Source organism: Harpia harpyja, chromosome W (genome assembly GCF_026419915.1).
Source record: "Harpia harpyja isolate bHarHar1 chromosome W, bHarHar1 primary haplotype, whole genome shotgun sequence".
NCBI classification, from domain to species: Eukaryota; Metazoa; Chordata; class Aves; order Accipitriformes; family Accipitridae; genus Harpia; species Harpia harpyja.
In genome coordinates this window covers 7806811-7826761 of record NC_068968.1, presented here as the reverse complement: position 1 = coordinate 7826761, position 19951 = coordinate 7806811, and the positions used below count along the sequence as shown (strand labels likewise).

Here is a 19951-nt window from a genome sequence, read left to right as displayed (position 1 = left end):
CGTGAGATCATCTAGTCCAACCCCCATGCTCAAGCAGGATCAGCTAGAGCGGGTTGTCCAGGACTGTGTCCAGTCAGGTTTTTAATATCTCCAAGGATGGAGACTCCAAATCATACTCCATAGCACTGAGTTTTCTCTTGTGAGGCACCATCTCAGAAATCTGCTCCCTCAGTAAAGCATCAACAGTAGAAACTCATAGTTTCTACCAGTAATAGCGGATGTTGTGTATCTATATCTTTCTAAACTCTGACAGGAGACTACACTCCTTACTGTAGAACTGTCACTTAGCCATTAAGGAATTTTACTGGCTTCTTCAAGTTTTCCCAGATAGAGTTACTAACAATCACAAATAGGGAAAGACTTCCTACATAGTACAAAACTGGAGTGATTAGAGAAATGAAGAGAAGCAAAGGCATACTGAAGATAAATAAGGAAGATTAAGAAAATATATACAACTGTAGGGTAGACACATGGGGTAGACAAAGAATAATGAACTGCTCAGTAAAATTCTGCACTTTAGCTCCTACTGAACTCCAAAAAGAGCAACTAGGACCATGTATAGCCACATCATCATCTTTGGAGAGAAAAAACACTGTGCAAAGGCTGGAAGACTGAACTTAATTCTATACACAGGGGAAAAAGCCTGACAAAGAACAGTACTGCAAGGTCTATAACCAAAACAGTATTTTAACCAATCAGAATATTCTTAAATAGCTAGCTGTGGGGCAGAAAACTTTGCAAGCACAGTTTTACCTGACTGCTCATAGGTTGAAGTGCATAATTCACTGTTATGTTAACGAGAGTCATGCATAAAAATCCACGAGTATCAAGATGAGAACATATTCCATTAGACACCAAAAGGAAAGCAGTCACAGACACGGTAAAATTAGCATCCCAGTGACACAATTCCAACAGGTCATAGGGAGGTCATCTTTGAAGGAGAAATCCAAATGAAATATAAACATGGCATTGTGGAAACCAGACAAATCTCCCATAGCTTTCTCCAGCCAGCACTAATCTAAGCATCTGCTGTGGAGCATAATCTAAACAAAGCAATCAGTCAGTTTATACACCTGGAAGCTGTCATAATTTGGAGCCTCCTAACAGTTATACATAACTGAAACATTCACTTGCATGTAATATCCTTTAAATTTGTTGAGTGGTCAAAAACTGTTACATGCTGTCGTGGTTTAACCCCAGCCAGCAACTAGGCACCACGCAGCTGCTCACTCACTTCCCCCCACCCTGTGGGATGGGGGAGAGAATCGGGGGAAAAAAAAGTAAAACTTGTGGGTTGAGATAAGAACAGTTTAATAGAACAGAAAAGAAGAAACTAATAATGATAATAACAACAATGATAAAATGACAATAATAATAAAAGAACTGGAATATACAAAACAAGTGATGAACAATGCAATTGCTCACCACTCACTGACCGATGCCCAGTTAGGTCCCGAGCGGTGATCTGCCCCCCAGTTAATATACTAGGCATGATGTCACATGGTATGGAATACCCTGTTGGCCACTTTGGGTCAGCTGCCCTGGCTGTGTGCCCTCCCAACTTCTTGTGCCCCTCCAGCCTTCTTGCTGGCTGGGCATCAGAAGCTGAAAAATCCTTGACTTGAGACTAAACACTACTTAGCAACAACTGAAAACATCAGTGTGTTATGACATTCTTCTCATACTGAACCCAAAACATAACACTATACCAGCTACTAGAAAGAAAATTAACTCTATCCCAGCCGAAACCAGGACACGTGCATACACTCTGCATATTACTACCTTTCTGAGGAGCCACCACAAATACTATTTAGTAACAGTTGTTGGACCATCCCTTCCCACAGAAAAAATAAATCATGAAAATAGATGGAGTCCGGATGAGGAGTTTTCCTTAATGCATTCTCTGTTAAAAGTAAGTTTGAGTGTCCATGGCTTTTAGAGTTCACTCTTGTCTGAACCCAGTGTCTGCTGAGGAATAATGAGAAAGGAAGGCCTATTCTCTACAAAAGAGTCCACTTAACAAGTAATAGGAACTAGCAGACCTCAAACCACTCATCAATATCTCCACATGGTGCCACAACTCCAGCAGCAGCCTGCCCTACTGCTGAGCCAGCCCTACTGCTTACCTACATTCCCTCTGTTCCTGCTCAACAGCAGTGGCATAGGGAACAAGAAAGTAATGTGGCTTTCAACTGTTCTGTTTCACTCCTGGATTTATGCACCAAAATCTCCAAGCTCTCTGGTACTACAAAAATGCCCATCTCAATCTGTTCATAACCAGCAAAATCCCCAGGGTGCAGGCATTCACTCAAAGCTCAGGAGAAAGGAAGAAAGGAATGGTGCAACCAGGGCAGTGCCCTGTCTAAGCATACATGTTCTGTTCCAACAGAAAAGGAAACAGACCCTTCCAAACACAGATTTATAGTGCACATTGTGGCACAGACATTAGCCACAGCGTGATAAGTTTGGAAATAATAATGAAGATTAATTTTCTGGAGCCTCGAGTAAATTCAACTCCTCTGAAGTTTGAAAGGCAAAAGGAACTGTGTTCTTACAACTTGGGGGAGTGCCAGTCCTACAGAACAAGATCCTCCTCTTGCCCTTCCCATAATAGGCAGAGTGGGGGCACTTGTCATGTATTAGTCTGGTACAGTTTTGTACAAATGCTGGGTGAAAGCCTGGCTACACTAAAGTAATTCCAAGTTCTGCCACTGCTTTCAATGAGTTCAGGTTTCACCCTTTACCTTCTCAGTGACTGAAAAACAGTCGCACTGTTCTAGACTAAACTAGAGTTTCACTGAGTTAAAACTCTTAAAGATGAAAGAGGAATTTTAAATACTTAAGTTATTCTTTTGATGCATGAGCTTTTCAGCAATGAGCATCAACCCTGAGCAGTGATGTGGATATCTGTCAAGATGGAACTTGACAGAGACCTATCAGTGATTTAGAATGTAATAGCTGCATCAAAATAATTGGCAGGGGTTTGGTGAGGGGGGTGGTGGGGTGTGCTGCAGGGGTGACCTCTGTAGGAGATCATGGATTGCCCTGTGTTGTACACAGCAGGTTCCAACTGCAGGTCAATGGAGGCAACCCTTCCCCTTTATTCAGCACTGGTGAGGCCACACCTGGAGTACTGTGTCCAGTTCTGGGCTCCCCAGTACAAGAGACATGGACATACTGGAGAGAGTTCAGCAAAGGGCCATGAAGATGATTAAGGGATTGACTGGAGCATCTCACGTATGAGGAAAGACCGAGAGAGATGGGACTGTTTAGCCTGGAGAAGAGAAGGCTCAGGAGGGGATCTCATCAATGTATATAAATACCTGAAGAGAGGGTGCAAAGACGACAGAGCCAGGCTCTTTTCAGTGGTGCCCAGTGACAGGAGAAGAGGCAATGAGCACAAACGGAAACACAGGAGGTTCTGTCTGAACATAAAGAAAACCCCGTTTTCACTGTGAGGGTGACTGAGCACTGGAACAGGTTGCCCAGAGAGTTTGTGGAATCTCCCTTCTTGGAGATATTCAAAAGTCATCTGGACATGGTCATGGGCAACTGGCTCTAGGTGGCCCTGCTTGAGCAGGGGTAGTTGGACCATATGACCTGCAGAGATCCCTTCCAACCTTAACCATTCTGTGATTTTTCCTTGAGAACTGCATTTTTACTGCTGGGCCAGTCACACAGGTGTTGTCAGCAAGCAGTTTCTTTTATTAAACTGTCCGGAGAAGCAGGTGGCATAAGATGGGACTACCCTTCCTAGTAAGTGAACCCCAGTAATATCAGGATAATAAACCTCAGGGACGAGCGCTAGATGGGACTGCAATCAAACATTATTTAACAAACACTTATAAAAAGGCAGAGACAAAAAAGTAATAGCAAAAATTGACAAAAGAAACTTTGCCACAACAATCTCACAAGGAATTAAGAAAAAAATGTCGAGGAAAAAAAAATGTTCACAACTGTTTGCATTAGTAATTAAGGTGCACAGCACCTAATGACCAGAACAGATTCTGAATGTACATCTCTGCCTATGGGTGGGATCCTGCAGTGCCTGCTCTATTTTTCTGGGCTGTGGGGGCTGATTTCATTGTATTTTGGGCTCCTCAACTACATGTACCAAAAAAGTTCAATTAGTAGCACATTATTTTTCAAAATAGAAAGAACAATACTCACTAAATGATCCATGAACTTCATCCTGACACCAATATGGCTGTCATCTGCAAAGATAAAATCTGGTCCTATATGCTATAACTCATCCACATATGTATTGGGTCTGGCTGAGATGGAGTTAATTCTCCCCATAGCAGCCCTTGTAGTGCTGTGCTCTGTATTGGTAGCTAGAAAGGTATTGATAACACACCAGTGTTTTGGCTACTGCTGAGCAGTGTTCCCACAGCATCAAGGCTGTCTCTCCAACATTTCCCACCCCCTCACTGGCAGGCTGGGGCTGGGCAAGATCTTGGGAGGGGACATAGCCAGGACAGCTGACCCAAACTGACCAAAGAGATATTCCATACCATATGAAGTCAGCTCAGCAATAAAAGCTAAGTAAAGGGAGGAAGAAATGGGGGCATTCGTTATTTACATTTGTCTTCCAGAGCAACCGCTATGAGTACTGAAGCCCTGCTTCCCAGGAAGTGGCCAGACATCGCCTGCTGATGGGAAGTAGAGAATAAAATCTTTTGTTTTCCTTTGCTTTCGCACGTGATCTTTGCTTTTGCTTTATTAAATGAGCCTTTTGTTATATTTTCTCTCCCCTGTCCAGTTGAAGAGGGGGAGTGACAGAGTGGCTTTGGTGGGCACCTGGCCTCCAGTCAGGGTCAACCCACCAGTCCTTTTTGGCACCCAACATGGGGCTTGAACCCACAACCCTGAGATTGAGTCCTATGCACTACAGACTGAGCTAGCCAGGCAAGACAGACCATCTTTACGATAGCTGGTAACTTTGTTTGCACTTAGCACTAAATTCTCAACACACACAGAGGTATTTACTAATGATTACTTATGCAGTTTTCTGTATTAACTTTTATAAGCCAAATTCTGCTGCAAGCTACTTTGACATAAATCCAGAGTAACTACCACTGTCAACAAAGTCAGTCTGGTTTTACATCAACACAGCTAAAGGGGAAATCTGATGCTAAGTAAATAATATTTTCTCCCTGAAAAGAAAAAATTACAACCTGGAGTAGATGCCTCAGACTAGAGCAACCCTGAGTAGGCCCCTGGGCAGGAGGGCTGTGATGCTGACTGTGTCCAGGCCCTCAAGGGAAGCAGCCACTCCACATTCCCCCGCCTGCATGCTGGGGTGGGGCTATTTCTAAAGGAAGCACACAAACCCCTAGCCTCCCAATACAATTTTTTCTCCTTTACCAAAGCAACCTTCCGACGCTGGTGCTTACCAACACAAAGGCAACACGGGTGAGCGTTTTGGCTGGTTTTGGAGGACATATTCCCCTCTGGCCTAGGGCAGTGCCCACGGCCACCCCACACCCAGCTGCCCAGCCACAGCCTCTGGGCTGGCCAGGCCAGGCTTCACTTCAGCAGTCTTTTTTTTTTTTTTTTTTTTAACCTTAAAACAAATGTTTCTCCCCCACAGTTGAAAGCTGTCAAAAAACCCAGGACCACACACAGGCACACACCCCTCTAGGCCATGCTCCTCATGGCCTGCCACGAGCACATGCACTCCCAAAATGGTGAAGGGGAGGCCTCCTTGCAGTGCAGCCTCCCGTCTCTGGCAGTGGGGCCAGAAAGACACCGCTGCCAGCAGCCCTCCTGTCTGGAGAAAGGGGTTGGAGTGTGGACAAGCGATATGGCTGGGCGCAACAAGGCCAGGCACTCACCCAGAGTGCACAGCCCACTGTCCTGCAGCCCTCCGTGGGTGGTGAAGTGGTACGCGCCGCCTGGAGCCACGTGCCCTGCTGCCCACCCCTTCCCAACCTATACACACTCTCTCGTGTTCACCAGCCTCACAGAGCCCCGCAAAACACCACAGCGCTGGGCACAGCCAGCGCTTTGTAGGCTTCCCCTGGCTGCCAGCCCAGCCCCCAAACAGTCAGCAGGCCCTCCTCAGCCTGAAGAAGGTCTATTATATACATATGTATAGACACACACACATGCATGCACACACTCAGAGTCTCAAGCTCTTTTTATCCAGCTTCTGAGGTGGAAGGGGCAATGTGGGGAGGGATGGCATCAGAAAAAAGGGGATCTCGGACTTACCTTCCACCCACAGCTCCTCCACGTTGGTTTCAAGATTTGCTGCCCTTAATCCTACAGCAAAAGCCCCAAATATGAGAAGGCCAACAACCAAAAACTTTCCACAGTTTTTTTGAATGTAACAGCCCAGTTTAAATAACAGTCTCTGAAACTTTGCTCTCAGCCACAGTGGTGCTTTTCTTCCAGTAGCTTTCCCCTACAAGGCAAGGAAAGGTTAGTAGTTAAAAGGCTGGGGCAGACACTGACAAAGGCAAGGCACACTTATTCCAAGAGGGCATATGGGGAAAGCCCCCCTCCAAGCACTAACAGAAGCAGAACAGTTATTTATACATAAATGCTCATATCCTCACAGTGTCCCTTGGAGTAAGGACAGTAATGCTGTCCTTCGTGAAGGACCTTCACCCCATGGCTCAGCTGAGCAGCTTGCAACCACCATTAAATATTCCTGTAGGCCAAGATGCATACCTGCTGGTAACCATTCTATTGCTAAACCACCACACAGGTTTGGGATTCCATCACTGCTTGAAATCCATATAAACAAGACTGTGTATGTGTGCCTGCTCCCTGCCTAAGCTGCCCATACTGTCTTGCACTCAAGTCACCCCTACCAGTTCAGGTTGCAACACACTCATTCATGCTGGCAAGATTCATGGCTCTAGGGGATAAATAACCTATGTCAATGAATCTCAACAGGCATGTCAAGAAAAAAAAAGTCCCCTTTCCTGTTCTCATTAGACCTCTAAAGGGCTGATGGCAGGGAGTGGTGGGGATATTGATGGTGAAGGAAAACTACTTTGTAGGAATTTGTTGCCATTTCTCCCATTCCCAGCCCTTAGCACAACTTTGTAGTAAATGCATGATCCACGTGGTGAGCAGTGCTGTAAGATCATAAGAAATTAATTTCCATAGAGTTTGGAGACACTGTGCGATCTTAATTAGGAAGCAGAGCAGCCATCTGTAAATTACGACAATATTTGTGAACGGAAGAGGGCAGCCACATGGATTTTTTTTGCCTTTCCCCTTTTTACAAAGTCTAGAAATCCGCTCCATGAAATGAAATGCTCTTTGCAGAAAGGCATTGTCTCTCGAGGTTGTTTATTTTGAACATTCTTTGGTTCGCAGACGTTAGCGGTTGGGACCGTTCCCCTTCCCCTCCCCGAGTCGGGCTTCCAGCGCGCTCCTGCACCTCCGGCGTTTCCACGCTAACAATAAAGCCAGTGAACCGGGGGGATTCAGTACGACCGGCTCAGAAGATTTAAGGTAGTAATTTATTTACAAGTTTCACTTTTCCTCCGAACACTGGGTTAAACGTTACAAACTTTCTCTGCTATGAGAACCCCTCTCTGAGGGTAGTCGCGTTTTCGTCACTCGGTGGAGAACTTCGCAAAAGCACAACTTTTTGCCAAGAAAGCAGCCGCTCATTTTCTCCCCTTTTCCGGTTAGAGACCGGTGTTAATGAAGTTGCGGAGTGCTACAAGGGAATAGAGAGAAGCAAAGGAAGCGGAGGAAAAGCGAGAGCGGGCCACAAACTACCCGGGGGAGGTCGGGAGGGAGGTGAAACTGCCTCCAGGAAATTTAACTAGAGGAGCGCTCCGCAGCACAAACACGCACCAGGGAAAGCATATGCAAGAAGGAAAGGAAGGAGAGCGCTCTCTCCCGCACTAAAGTCACAGACGTCCCTCTCTTTTTCCCAGCATTTTATTGGTGGCTGTTTCATTTCCATGTCCTCCTTCCACCCCCCACGAGAAAACCCCTCCCCCATAATAAGAGTGCTAGCACGTATCTATATCTCTGAAAAAAGTCTGAGAGATTGAATGCACCTTTGAGATCTGCTCCAAGGCGAAAGCCGCATCGTAATAGCTTGGTCGCTGCAGATACTCCCGGTCGGGCGCTGCGGCGCGCTGGTTCCCTCCGGTCCTTCGCCGCCTCCCGCTATCGCCCCTCGCCGCCCGGGCTGGGTGGCCGCCACCGCCCCCCGCACCGCTGCTCGCCTCCGGCTCCAACTCGTTAACGGCTGAGGCCATGTTGCCGCCGCTGCCGGCGGGGTGAGGGAGTTGCCTTTGGTGTTACTGCTGCCGCCGCTGCTGCGGGGCCCGAAGCCCGGTAGTGGCCCGCGGAGCGCGGCGGGGCCCGCGGGGGGCCGGCGGCGCTGCAGACCGCGGGCTGCTGCTGCTGCCGCCGCTGCGCTGCCGCTTCACGCGGAGCGTTGGGCGGTGGCTGCCGCCGGGGCCGCTCCTGCCGAGTCGCACCCCGCGCCTCCCATTGCCACATCGCGTGCGGTCCCCGAGGTGCTGGCGGCTGCTCCCCACACCCAGGGAGGGTGGGTGGGCGGGCAGGCGCGACTCCTGCCCCCCCGCCCCCGTCCCGGTTGCCGCCGCGCTTTCCTCCGCTCCCGTTGAAAACGCTTCCTCCTGCCGCCGCTGCCTCCGGGAAGCCGCTGTCTGCGGCGGCGCTCAGCGGCGGCGGCGCAGCAGCGGCACGACGGGCTGCGGCTGCTGCTGCGCTGTCTCGCCGCGCTGCACCATACTGCCTCAGCGCCGGGGTGCTACCCGCGAGCCGCGGGGCCGGCGAGGCTCCGCGCTCTGCCCCGCGGCGACGGGCAGGCGGCTGCCTGCCGCTCTTCCCCGGCGTGTGTGCGGCAGGACCGAGCTGGAGCCCCTCAGCTCAAAAGATGAGGTGAAGAAGAAAAAAAAGGACTCTCTCCATTTGGATAAAGAGGAGGGGCGGAAGGGGAAGGGAGAGAGAGAAAGGGAGGAAAAAAAGAGCTGAAAGCCCACCCCTGGGGCTGTCAGATGGCTTAGGTTTCTACCAGGCGGATTGTCTGGAGGAGGGTAGAAATTACTCAGCAAACATGACTATTTTTAGCTGCTTAGCAACAGCTCATCAAAGTAGAGAGACCACCCAGGCAGGCAACCCTTGTGCATCGCCAGCTTCAGGGGGAGCCTTAAAGAGATCCATCCTTCTTTGCATGCAATACTTCCATTAAGGAATGTCTCCCCTCCTTTCTTCTTCATTTTCTTTTCAAGATTTTTTTTCGTTCGGGATGCTTTTAGACAAATACATGCCCAGAACTTTCTCGCGATCCATATATAGATTTTTTTTTCTTTTAAAAAAGAGGGGGGAAACGGGAGGAAAGCAGCATTAAACAATTTCTAAAGCCCTTAAAAGAAAATCCATTTAGGGGTACCTTGGCCTCAAGCTGCAACAAATACTGGGAGGTCCAAGCTGAATTTCCAGGCTTGCAGAAATAATGACAGGGTCGTGAATACTGCGGTAGGAAGTGCCAGATTTTTCTCACTCTGACTTTATTTTTTAACTAAAGAGGTGACTTAGTTCCTTGCAATATAAACAACCTGTCCACTTTTAGAAAAACACAGTGGAAGCTTATGACTTTGTTACCGAAATCCGGAATAAAACTCCTTAACAGCAATGAGAAGTTAAGAAGCAGGCACTCCTTTATTGCAGCACTGGGCACACGGGGGATCGCTCCACCTATCGTGTGCACCTGTCTAGTCTAACTGTGCAGGTTAAATACACACCTGTTATACATATTCACTAAATTTCTGGAAAATGTTATACATAATCATTAACTTTCCGATAAATCATCAGCATATGTAAATGTCCTTCACGCAGGCGCAGTGAAGGTCTCTGGTGGTCTTCAGAAGCCCTCTGGTGGTCTTCCATAGTCTTCCTCACTTGTCCGCTTCTTGACCTCTCTTAGGTGATTCTGCGCAGTACGATTCTCACCATCATCTATATTAATTTACATAAAAATGCATACTATGTCTATTCTTAAATTTAACCTTTCTAATAATTGGTCCTTCAGTCACATCATCTTATTAATATTCTTATGTTAAAACAATCATTGGTTAATCTCACTTAACTCTACTGATTGGAATCCTCGATAATTAGATCGAGGTGGGAAGGGTAAGGGGTTTCCAAGCAGCAAACTGGTGTCCATAACGGTTTCCTTAGTTTCTTAAAACAAAACACTACAAATCAACAAATCTTTGTCAAAGTTTCTGTGGTTAAATGATTTTAGACAATACTTGAATTCTTATGGTTACATGTAGTACATTTTCTAAAGTTCCTAAGTTCCTATGACTACATTTCAAACTTAACACTCCCATACCTATGCTTCACAATTTTCTACTTCTTAATCAAACCAAACTCTTTTATATAATCAAATTTTAATTTCTTTATCAAAATATTTGCAACAACTTGAGGGATTTAAAACCTCACAGTAGCTAGCCTGTTTCAACTTAGGGATCATTCTTTAAAACTGAAACCGGAGGATAGCCAATTTTAATATGTTTTAGTGTAAAAATTCATGAAACACAGCCTGCCTGGCCACGCTAAACACTTCTTAAACTATACATGATTGTTTACTTTTTTGGCACTGTTCCTCCCCATCTCTGTTCATTGTGAATCAGCCATTAATTGCTGCCGTTACAACTGCGCGCATTCTCGTCCAGCCTCGGAGCTGCGCGCACTGGCCCCCAGCGCGGCTCACTGCGGAGGAGCCGTGGGAAGCGGGGACAGCACAGAGGACGCTCCACTCCGCGCCCCGTCGCGCCCGGCTCCGGCCCGGGCAGACATCCCAGCGCACTCGCGCGGAGGACAGAGAAAAACTCGCCCGCCGCGGCTCCGCGCCTGGCCCGAGGAGGTTCTTTGGAAGCTGCCTCCGAGAAGGGGAATTGCTGCGCGGCAGCGAAGGAGTGCGGCTTTAAGGCGCGCCCGGTGTATGTTCATTAAAAAAAAAAAAAGAAAAAAAAAAAAAAGTCGAGGGAGGGGGGAACGGGACGAGATGGGATCAGACTCAACGTGCGAGCAAGGGCCTGGAACAACCTCGCCGGGCGGCGCGGAGGGGTGCTGCCCCTTCTCTTTCTGCGCTGCGGGCAGCATTGCCGGAGCTGCCGGGGCGGCCGTGGGACGTGCTCGGAGGTCTCTCCCGGTACTGTGGCCCGTACCACGCCGGGACCGCCAAGCCCGCGGGCACCGGGCACCTTTCCATCCAATCCGTCAAACGCCCGAGGCTGCGGCCGTGTACAAAGCCCCCGAGCCCCGGGGCATTGCCAGCGCCATCCTCTCTCGGAGGGGGGGGCTGGGGGGCTGTTTTGCAGAGGTGCACCGGCAGCGGGCTCCCCCGGCAGAGCTGCGAGCCACAAAGCCCCAGTGATAGGAGCGGCCTATGCACCTCACCACCAGTGCAGAGAGTCTTTTTGTGAAATTACATACTGGCACCCATTGACAGGGTTTTTCCAGGGTCACTGTCACCAGTGGGGGATCCTCTTTCCTTTTCTCTCCCTTTCCCTACTTCCCCCCACTTTTTCCCACACTTCCCTGTAGTCTTTTGATTGCAAGGGAAATCTGCATCTTTGAAGGCCAGGCCTTGTGCTCCTTATTGAGCTGTCTCCAGGAAAACTGCTGGGAGCAGCACACACATGTACATAAACAAACATGAGAGAAAGAAACCTAAAGGGAGCCAGAGGCTGGTTTCAGTTGGAAAACACCTAAGGTGCAGTCAACCACCTCCTATTCAAATTTCAGCTTGGGAAAATAACTGTGCTTCTCATTAGGAACCAATGTGCCATTGCTCCTGTTCCCATTCAACCTGACCAGGTCTGATGGGGTGGCAGGGCTGAGAGATGGGGAATGAAAGGACTGGTGGACAGGTATTTTGGCTCAGCCTCCAAAACCGTAGAAGACTCTGTCTTCAAGTGCTATGAGCCTTCAGACATGCCCTGCCTGCCTCCTGCCTGCTAGGCTGACAAAATAGACCAGTGCACTGAAATTCTTGCTCTTGGTTCCAAAACTCAATCTGAAGACTCAATTTAACAAGTGCTATCTTAATCTCCCCTTTCTCCCTGTGGTCTGGAGGGATTATTATTTTTTTTTTAGCATACGCAAGAGATGAATTACTGCAGGGATTTAATTGGCCTTTTTTATTCAGTGTACATGGCAAGGGGGTGGGTCAGCTCACCACACCTTTTTTTTGTTTTTTGCTTTTTTCCTTAAGGAAGAAATGTCAGTGTAAAAGTCTCCACTTGGGTGGTCAGAGCTGTGGCTGCCCCCAGTTTGCCTCATAGCTGATACCTGGGTGCTACATTCCTAGCGATAATGTTTTTCCTAATCAATCTGCTCTTATTTACATCTATAAGCACTGCTGGCTGTGTACTCAGAACTGCTCTTCCACACTAAGGGATTTTTTCTAACTTCAACAACTTGCAAGGATCCCACAGATTTTGTATGTCAGACTTGCTCTGTGGGTGAAAGCCTGTGGTGTCTCCTTGGGTAGAGTGGCCGCAATCTGAAATCCTTTATACCTGGTCCTCCCAATGCTTGGACAGCCAGAGCTGGCATACAAAAATCTCAGGGATTTGGTCATACACAAATAACTTCATTTTGTAAGGCTCCGCCTCTTCCTTAGGTCACCTTTGTTCTCAAAAGTACTGCATTATGACCCCTAAGAGCTGCAGAGCTTCATACTTCCCTCAGACAGATGAGGGATCAAATTCAACAGAGGTTAATCATGGGTAGCACTGATTTTACTTTAATACATTTTTCCAGGTTGCCCATTGCCTGTGGCCATGCCACTGTTGCCGAAATCCGGAATAAAACTCCTTAACAGCAATGAGAAGTTAAGAAGCAGGCACTCCTTTATTGCAGCGCTGGGCACACGGAGGATCGCTCCACCTATCGTGTGCACCTGTCTTGTCTAACGATACAATTAAATACACACTTGTTATACATATTCATTAAGTTTCTGGGAAATGTTATACATAATCATCAACTTTCCAGTAAATCATTAGCATATGTATATGTGTCTTCACGCAGGCGCAGCAAAGGTCTCTGGTGGTCTTCAGAAGCCCTCTGGTGGTCTTTCATAGTCTTCCTCACTTGTCCGCTTCTTGACCTCTTTTAGCTGATTCTGCGCAGTATGATTCTCATCACTATCTATATTAGTTTGCATAAAAATGTATACTATGTTCTCTTTTGAAATCCAACCTTTTCAATGATTGGTCTTTCAGTTTGTTATCAAGATGGGAAAGGTAGGGAGTTTCCAAGAAGCAAATCTTCTTGGCTTCTTAAAAGAAAATATAAGCCAACGATAATCAGCTAAAAGTACAGTACTGCACATTCTTTAAGTTCTTTATCTACTATAGTCACACACCACAACTCTATATTCCTAATATTTCAGCTGTAATCAGATTTGATTTCTTTTAAAATGTAACATTTCCCCCCTTTGAAAGTTTTGAAAATCATTTCAATACTTTCACTATAATTTTACTGATCACTTACTATATGTTGGAGGAGGCTCTGGGATTATTTGTTCATTTTGTTGTTTTGCAACAGCTTGGACGATCATATGATTAAAAGAAGTTTCACGAGTCAAACGTGTTAGCCGATTCATCATTCTCCAGGTTAGGATATATAATATTGCTGACAGAGTCAAACTGATCAAAACCAATATCAAAAGAACCACGATGGGGTGACACAACTTGTTCAGGATGCCTGTAGCAGTAGGTGACCATCCGAAAAGTGTGTCCCACCATTTATGTTCTGCATCTTTTTGCACTCTTTCAAAAATTCGGTGTATTTCTTTCACATTGTGATGAACAGTTATTAAGGTTTTCTGTCCATTTTCCCTAATTTTTTCCAAAATCTCAACCAGATCCTTGTGTTGTAATAACTGTTTTACCAAAGCGAGATTCATTCCGATGGGTATAGGTAATAATTCATGAATCAACATGTAATTAGATTGCAAAAGTTGGTGAGACGTGACCGGGGCCGAATAGGAAAAGTCACGTCCAACAATCTTAGTAAAATTGCAAACACAATAATTTGAATGATTTTTAGTCTCTACAACTACCTCGTCTACAGATAAAAAATCACAAACAGTCCTCAAACATACACAGCTTTTGCCAATATATATAAGTACTGTTTCAGGGTTTTCATTAGGATGAATCTCAAAATGGCAAATATTTTGTTCAGTATCTAAACAAATATCTTGTGTCTCAATTGCATTACCTTCACAAACAAATCCTTGTTGTTCCCGTACAATGCAAGATTCCAAATAAACAGTTTGCCATTTTTCATTCACCTTTCAGGCCCATACTCTATGTTCAAAAGGATAGAGTATAGTTCCATTGTGGTTCAACCCTAACGCAATAATGGGATAAATTGGGTATATGGTAGCATTATATATAGTAAGTACAAAAGTTGTAGCTGTGTTTGTAATGGGATCATAAGTAAAGTTTACCAGGTTCCACCAGGATTGGAGTTCCTTCTCAAAATCAGTGGCACTGTCCCAAATTATTTTCCGAATTTCAGTAGGGAGAATGCCTTCTTCACCTTCTCTTATAATTGAGGCGGCTACCGACTGCATCCATATTTGAGCCTGGATACAACTGAGAGCCAAAGAGAGGTTATTTTGGACCACCCCAAGTGCATCAGTAATCAATTCGTGGTCCCTTACATTTACCTCTTCCCATTTTGGTAATATATTGGACAACAGCCACTGGTTGGTCCCCAAAGCCAATAACGAAGATCGCAAAGGCTGTTGTAATTTAGCCAAATCACTAATTGAAATAGCCAACTTGTTCATTATTACTTCTGAGTCGATGCTATTTAGAACTCCCAATCCTGTTCCCAAAACACCGGTTAGGTCTCTCCGTGTTCTTCTCATGGAAAGAGTTCGTTTTTGCAGCCAGGTTGTCCATCCCTCGTAAGAAGTCTTTAGGAAAGGTGAGCAAGCTGGCCGAATGTCTGAAACATTGTTCTGCATCGACAATTCAACCCGTTTGAGAGACCATGCCAGGTTAAGCAACATTTGTTGTAGGCCCGTATTTCTGATCACATATGGTCCAATTTCAAAAATTTTTGGGTTCAGTACAACAATTGGTTGGGTAGTAGATATTGTAACATCTATTTTAAATCCTCCCCAATATTTGGTATTGTTTTTCCCACACATGACTTTATAAGAGTATTATACAGCAGTCAAATTTAACCAACAGTCTAGGTTTTGATTTTTACACAACAAAATAGGGCCATATGGTCCAATCCCATAACTTTTTGTGGATTCAATGTGAGATTCAGTGATCAGTCTACATCTTATTGTGATGTTATCTCCTTGTATCACCGTAAAAGAGGGTATAACTTCATCCTTGTCAGTTAGCGGGAAGAGGGTATCTATGCCATTGTGCGTGACTACTGCAACAAGCATCACTAGAGGCCTAGTTACAGTATTCATTTTGAATTTAAATGTTAGGCCTGATAGTTCTCCTATCGGTGGATTAGATCGCCAATTGCACACCACATAGACTGGTTTGGTCAGAGTGAAATTGTACCAACAATCTCCTTGTTCCTTTGGTAATGTAATAGTTTTTGTAGGAATTAATGCCATTTGTAGGGCATTCCTTTTTGCTACTTCTCTAGCTGATTTATCTGCTAATCTGTTCCCTACAATCTCTTTTGTATTCCCTGATTGATGTGCTTTACAGTGCATGATTGCTACTGCAGTTGGTTTCCGAACTGCTTGTAATAAATGCAAAATCTCCTCTTTATATTTAATGTTGGACCCCTGAGAGGATAATAATCCTCTTTCCTTCCATAAAATCCCATGGACATGGACCACACCAAATGCATATTTCGAATCAGTCCAAATATTCACTTTCTTTTCTTCACTCAATTCTAGAGCCCTTGTCAAAGCCACTAATTCCGCCTTCTGAGCTGAAGTTGTGCTTGGCAAAGCATTGGCTTCTATAACTGATTTTTCAGTTGTTACCGCATATCCTGCGTAGCGGATTCCATTTTCAACAAAACTGCTACCATCTGTGTACAATTCCCAGTCCGGATTGTCCATAGGTACATCCTTCAGATCCTCTCGACTGGAATATACATACTCAATGGTAGTCAGGCAATCATGTTCCAGTTTTCCTTCTTCCTGTATAGAACTCAAAAAGACTGCAGGATTAGTCAAATTAGTGGTTTTCAAAAGTACATCATCTTGCTCCATCAAAATTACCTGATATTTCATCATTCTGCTTGGGGAGAGCCAATGGCCCCCCTTTTGCTCTAACACTGATATCACCATATGTGGTACATATACCACCATCATCCTTCCCAAAGTCAATTTTCGGGCCTCCTGTATTATCATCACAGTGGCTGCTACTGCTCTCAAACAAGCAGGCCAGCCTTTACTTACAAAGTCCAATTGTTTGGAAAAGTATCCAACCGGTCGCTTCCAACTTCCCATCTTCTGAGTCAGCACTCCCAGTGCAAGGTGTTGTTTCTCATGTACAAATAACTGGAAGTCTTTAGTCAGATCCGGAAGTCCCAGGGCTGGTGCTGTCATCAGGGCCTGTTTTAGATTCTTGAAAGCTCTCTGCTGATCTGGACCCCATTCAAATGGTGGACCTTTAAGAGCTTCATATAATGGTTTAGCCAACAGACCATAGTTCATTATCCATAGCCGACACCACCCAGTCATTCCCAAGAAGGTTCTCAATTCGTGGGTATTTCTCGGCTCCGGGATACTGCAAATTGTTTCTTTGCGGTCTGTTCCTAACTGTCTTTGCCCTTGTGAGATTTCAAAACCCAGATATATCACAGTCTGTTTTGCTATCTGGGCCTTAGTTCTAGAGACTTTGTATCCGCTTAACCCTAAAAAGTTTAAAAGATCAATTGTTACCTTTATACACGCTGGTGTCTCTTCTGTCGCTATCAATATGTCGTCTACATACTGTAGGAGCAAATGTCCAGGTTTGGGACCATCTCGTTTCCACATCTCAAGTTCTTTTGCTAATTGGCTCCCAAAAATTGTTGGACTGTTCTTGAATCCTTGCGGCAATCTTGTCCATGTCAATTGTGTTTTTCGTCCTGTTTTTGGATTTTCCCACTCGAAAGCAAATAATTTTCGACTTCCTTCTTCCAGGGGTATACAAAAGAAAGCATCTTTTAAATCAAGCACTGTAAACCACTGGTGATTCTCCCCTAGAGCTGTTAAAAGTGTATATGGATTGGCCACTACAGGATGTATATCTTTCACTATCTGATTTATTGCCCTTAGATCCTGTACTAATCTATATTCTCCTGATGGCTTTTTCACTGGTAAAATTGGAGTATTATATTCAGATTCACACTCCTCTAAGATTCCATATTCCAAAAATTTATCAATTAATTTCTTGATTCCCAATCTAGCCTCAGGTTTAACTGGATACTGTTTTAATCTCACTGGTTTCACATTTTCCTTCAGTTCTACTTTTACAGGCTGTGCCATTTTAGATTCTCCAGGTATCTCTGTGTTCCAAACTGTAGGGATCACAGCATCATCAACTTCTTGTGGCATCTCCTGAATCTTAACCTTCTCTTGTATCATCAATATTTCTCCTGTCTTTGATTCTGGTATCTTTAAAAGAATTTCTCCTCCCTCAAAAGCTATCTGTGCATTCAATTTGGATAACAAATCTCGACCCAACAGGGGTATTGGACATTCTGGCACATACAAAAATTCATGTGTAATTGCTTTATTTCCAAATTTTAAATCAAGGGGTTGAAAGAATGGTCTATTTTCCTGTTTCCCAGTCGCTCCAATTATGTTAGCTGTTTTATTTCCCAATTTCCCTTTATAAGTATTCAAAACAGAATATACTGCTCCCGTATCAACTAAAAATTCAACTTTATCATTTCCCAGCTTAATTGTAACCAGAGGTTCAGCTGGGTTCCCCTCCGGTCCCCTTCATTCATTTAAAGTCATCATTTTTGCAGCCTCTTGCTGACTTGTTTGTAATTTAGGGCAATCCCTCTCCCAATATCCATCCTCCTTACAATATGCACACTGATTCATTCCTAGAAGTGCATTAGGTTCCCGGTTACCAAAGTTTCTAAAACTTCCTCTTCCCCGAGCTCATCCTCTTCCTCTTGCTGCATTCCCTGTTAAGACAGCTATTAATCTACTGTCTCTAATCTTTTCTTTCTTTTCTTTTCTTTGCTCTTCTTCTTTTTCTCGATTATTATAGACTTTCCATGCTGCTTCTAACATTTTATTTAAATTTCTTGAATCCTCTCCCTCCAATTTTTGGAGTTTTCGCCTTATATCAGGCGCTGACTGCCCCATAAAAATCGAAGCCAATTGTTGTTGTTCTGCTTCTGTTTCCAATTTCAAATCAGTATATTTTCTAGCGGTTTCCTTCAATCTTTCCAAAAACACAGAGGGAGATTCATTTTTATCTTGCTTTATCTCATATAATTTAGACCAATTCAAAGCTTTCGGCATTGCATGTTTTATTTCATACAATACCTATTTTTGATATCGAGTTAACCTTCTCCTGTGTACAGGGTCATTTGGATCCCACTGGGGATCTCCCGAAGGAAAACTCTGTTCCAAAGTTCCAGAGAGCATTCCATTCATAAGTGTTGCCTCTGCTTGTGTTTTTCCAGTTTTATTACCATCTGTTTTTCAGTACTATCCAATAAATTATTCTCCCTGACTCAATACTCCTTTCCCGTGAATGTGAGGGAGAGAGATCCTGCTCCTCCCTTGGTGGGGTTATTTCTAATTCTAGTTCCATTTTATCTTCTTTTGGTACCGTACATTTAATGTATCTCTTTCCAATATCACAAGCTGAACAACAACTCTTAGTTTTCTTATTTTCTGAAGTTAATGTCATCACCAAATTGTCTCGACTAATTAACTTGTATTCTTTTTGCCAATCCGTTCTCTGCCTCAAATAAAAGAACAGATCCACATATGGCACTTCACTCCATTTACCCTCTCTCCTACAAAATAACATTAACTGTAATATAGTATTATAACTTAAAGTTCCATTTGTTGGCCATTTTTCTTGATCTTCCAAAACATACAAAGGCCACCAATGATTGCAATATTCAATCATTTGACTTTTATGTAAATCATCATGTAATTCACTCCAATGTGCCAATAAACATCCCAATGGTGATGTTTTCGGTATCTTTTCATCAGTAGTTATATTTCCCATACTCTTACTCTTAAATAATTTGGCTAATGCCATTATACTTATATCAAATACCAAATGCACCGAATATCAATTATCAAAGTTCCAAATATCAAAAACCAAAAACCAAATACCAAATACCAAACAAATGCAAATGACAATTGTCCCAAATACACAAATGTCCAACCCAGCAATAGCTTTCGCTTATGACTTACGGGCAGACGCCTAGGCTTCTACACAAACAGGTACCCTCTGAGCCCCAACCCTGCGAAGCTTTCGCCGCGCCTTACGGGCAGGCTATCCAAACAAATTCCAAAGAAGAAGTGCCTTACCCTTTCTCCAGGGAACGTTGGGAGGAGCTTTGCGAGTCAAGAGCGATGGTTCCCCCCCGAGAATCCCTCGGTGCCGGCTGGAGTTCGATCACCACTCAATCTCGTCCAGTCTCACTCGCAAGGTCCCATCTGGGTCGCCAAAACTGTTGCCGAAATCTGGAATAAAACTCCTTAACAGCAATGAGAAGTTAAGAAGCAGGCACTCCTTTATTGCAGCGCTGGGCACATGGAGGATCGCTCCACCTATCGTGTGCACCTGTCGTCTAACAATACAATTAAATACACACTTGTTATACATATTCATTAAGTTTCTGGGAAATGTTATACATAATCATCAACTTTCCAGTAAATCATTAGCATATGTATATGTGTCTTCACGCAGGCGCAGCAAAGGTCTCTGGTGGTCTTCAGAAGCCCTCTGGTGGTCTTTCA

General features: G+C 44.7%; 1 protein-coding gene across 2 annotated transcripts in view; it reads right to left on the bottom strand.

Moving 5' to 3' along the window:
* The window catches only part of LOC128136072 (protein patched homolog 1-like), a 97401-nt gene extending 88657 nt beyond the window's left edge, over window positions 1-8744 (bottom strand). The window contains exons 1-2 of one of the 2 annotated variants that reach the window (XM_052775158.1): window positions 8034-8744; window positions 6217-6409 (exon numbers count right to left, since the gene is read on the bottom strand). In XM_052775158.1, the coding sequence (XP_052631118.1) occupies window positions 6217-6409; window positions 8034-8237 (397 nt within the window). In that variant the 5' untranslated portion in view covers window positions 8238-8744. Of the gene's footprint in view, window positions 1-6216; window positions 6410-8033 lie in introns of those variants that run through there. The other variant, XM_052775159.1, reaches the window with a different exon arrangement.
* Between the last annotated feature and the right edge of the window lie 11207 nt (window positions 8745-19951).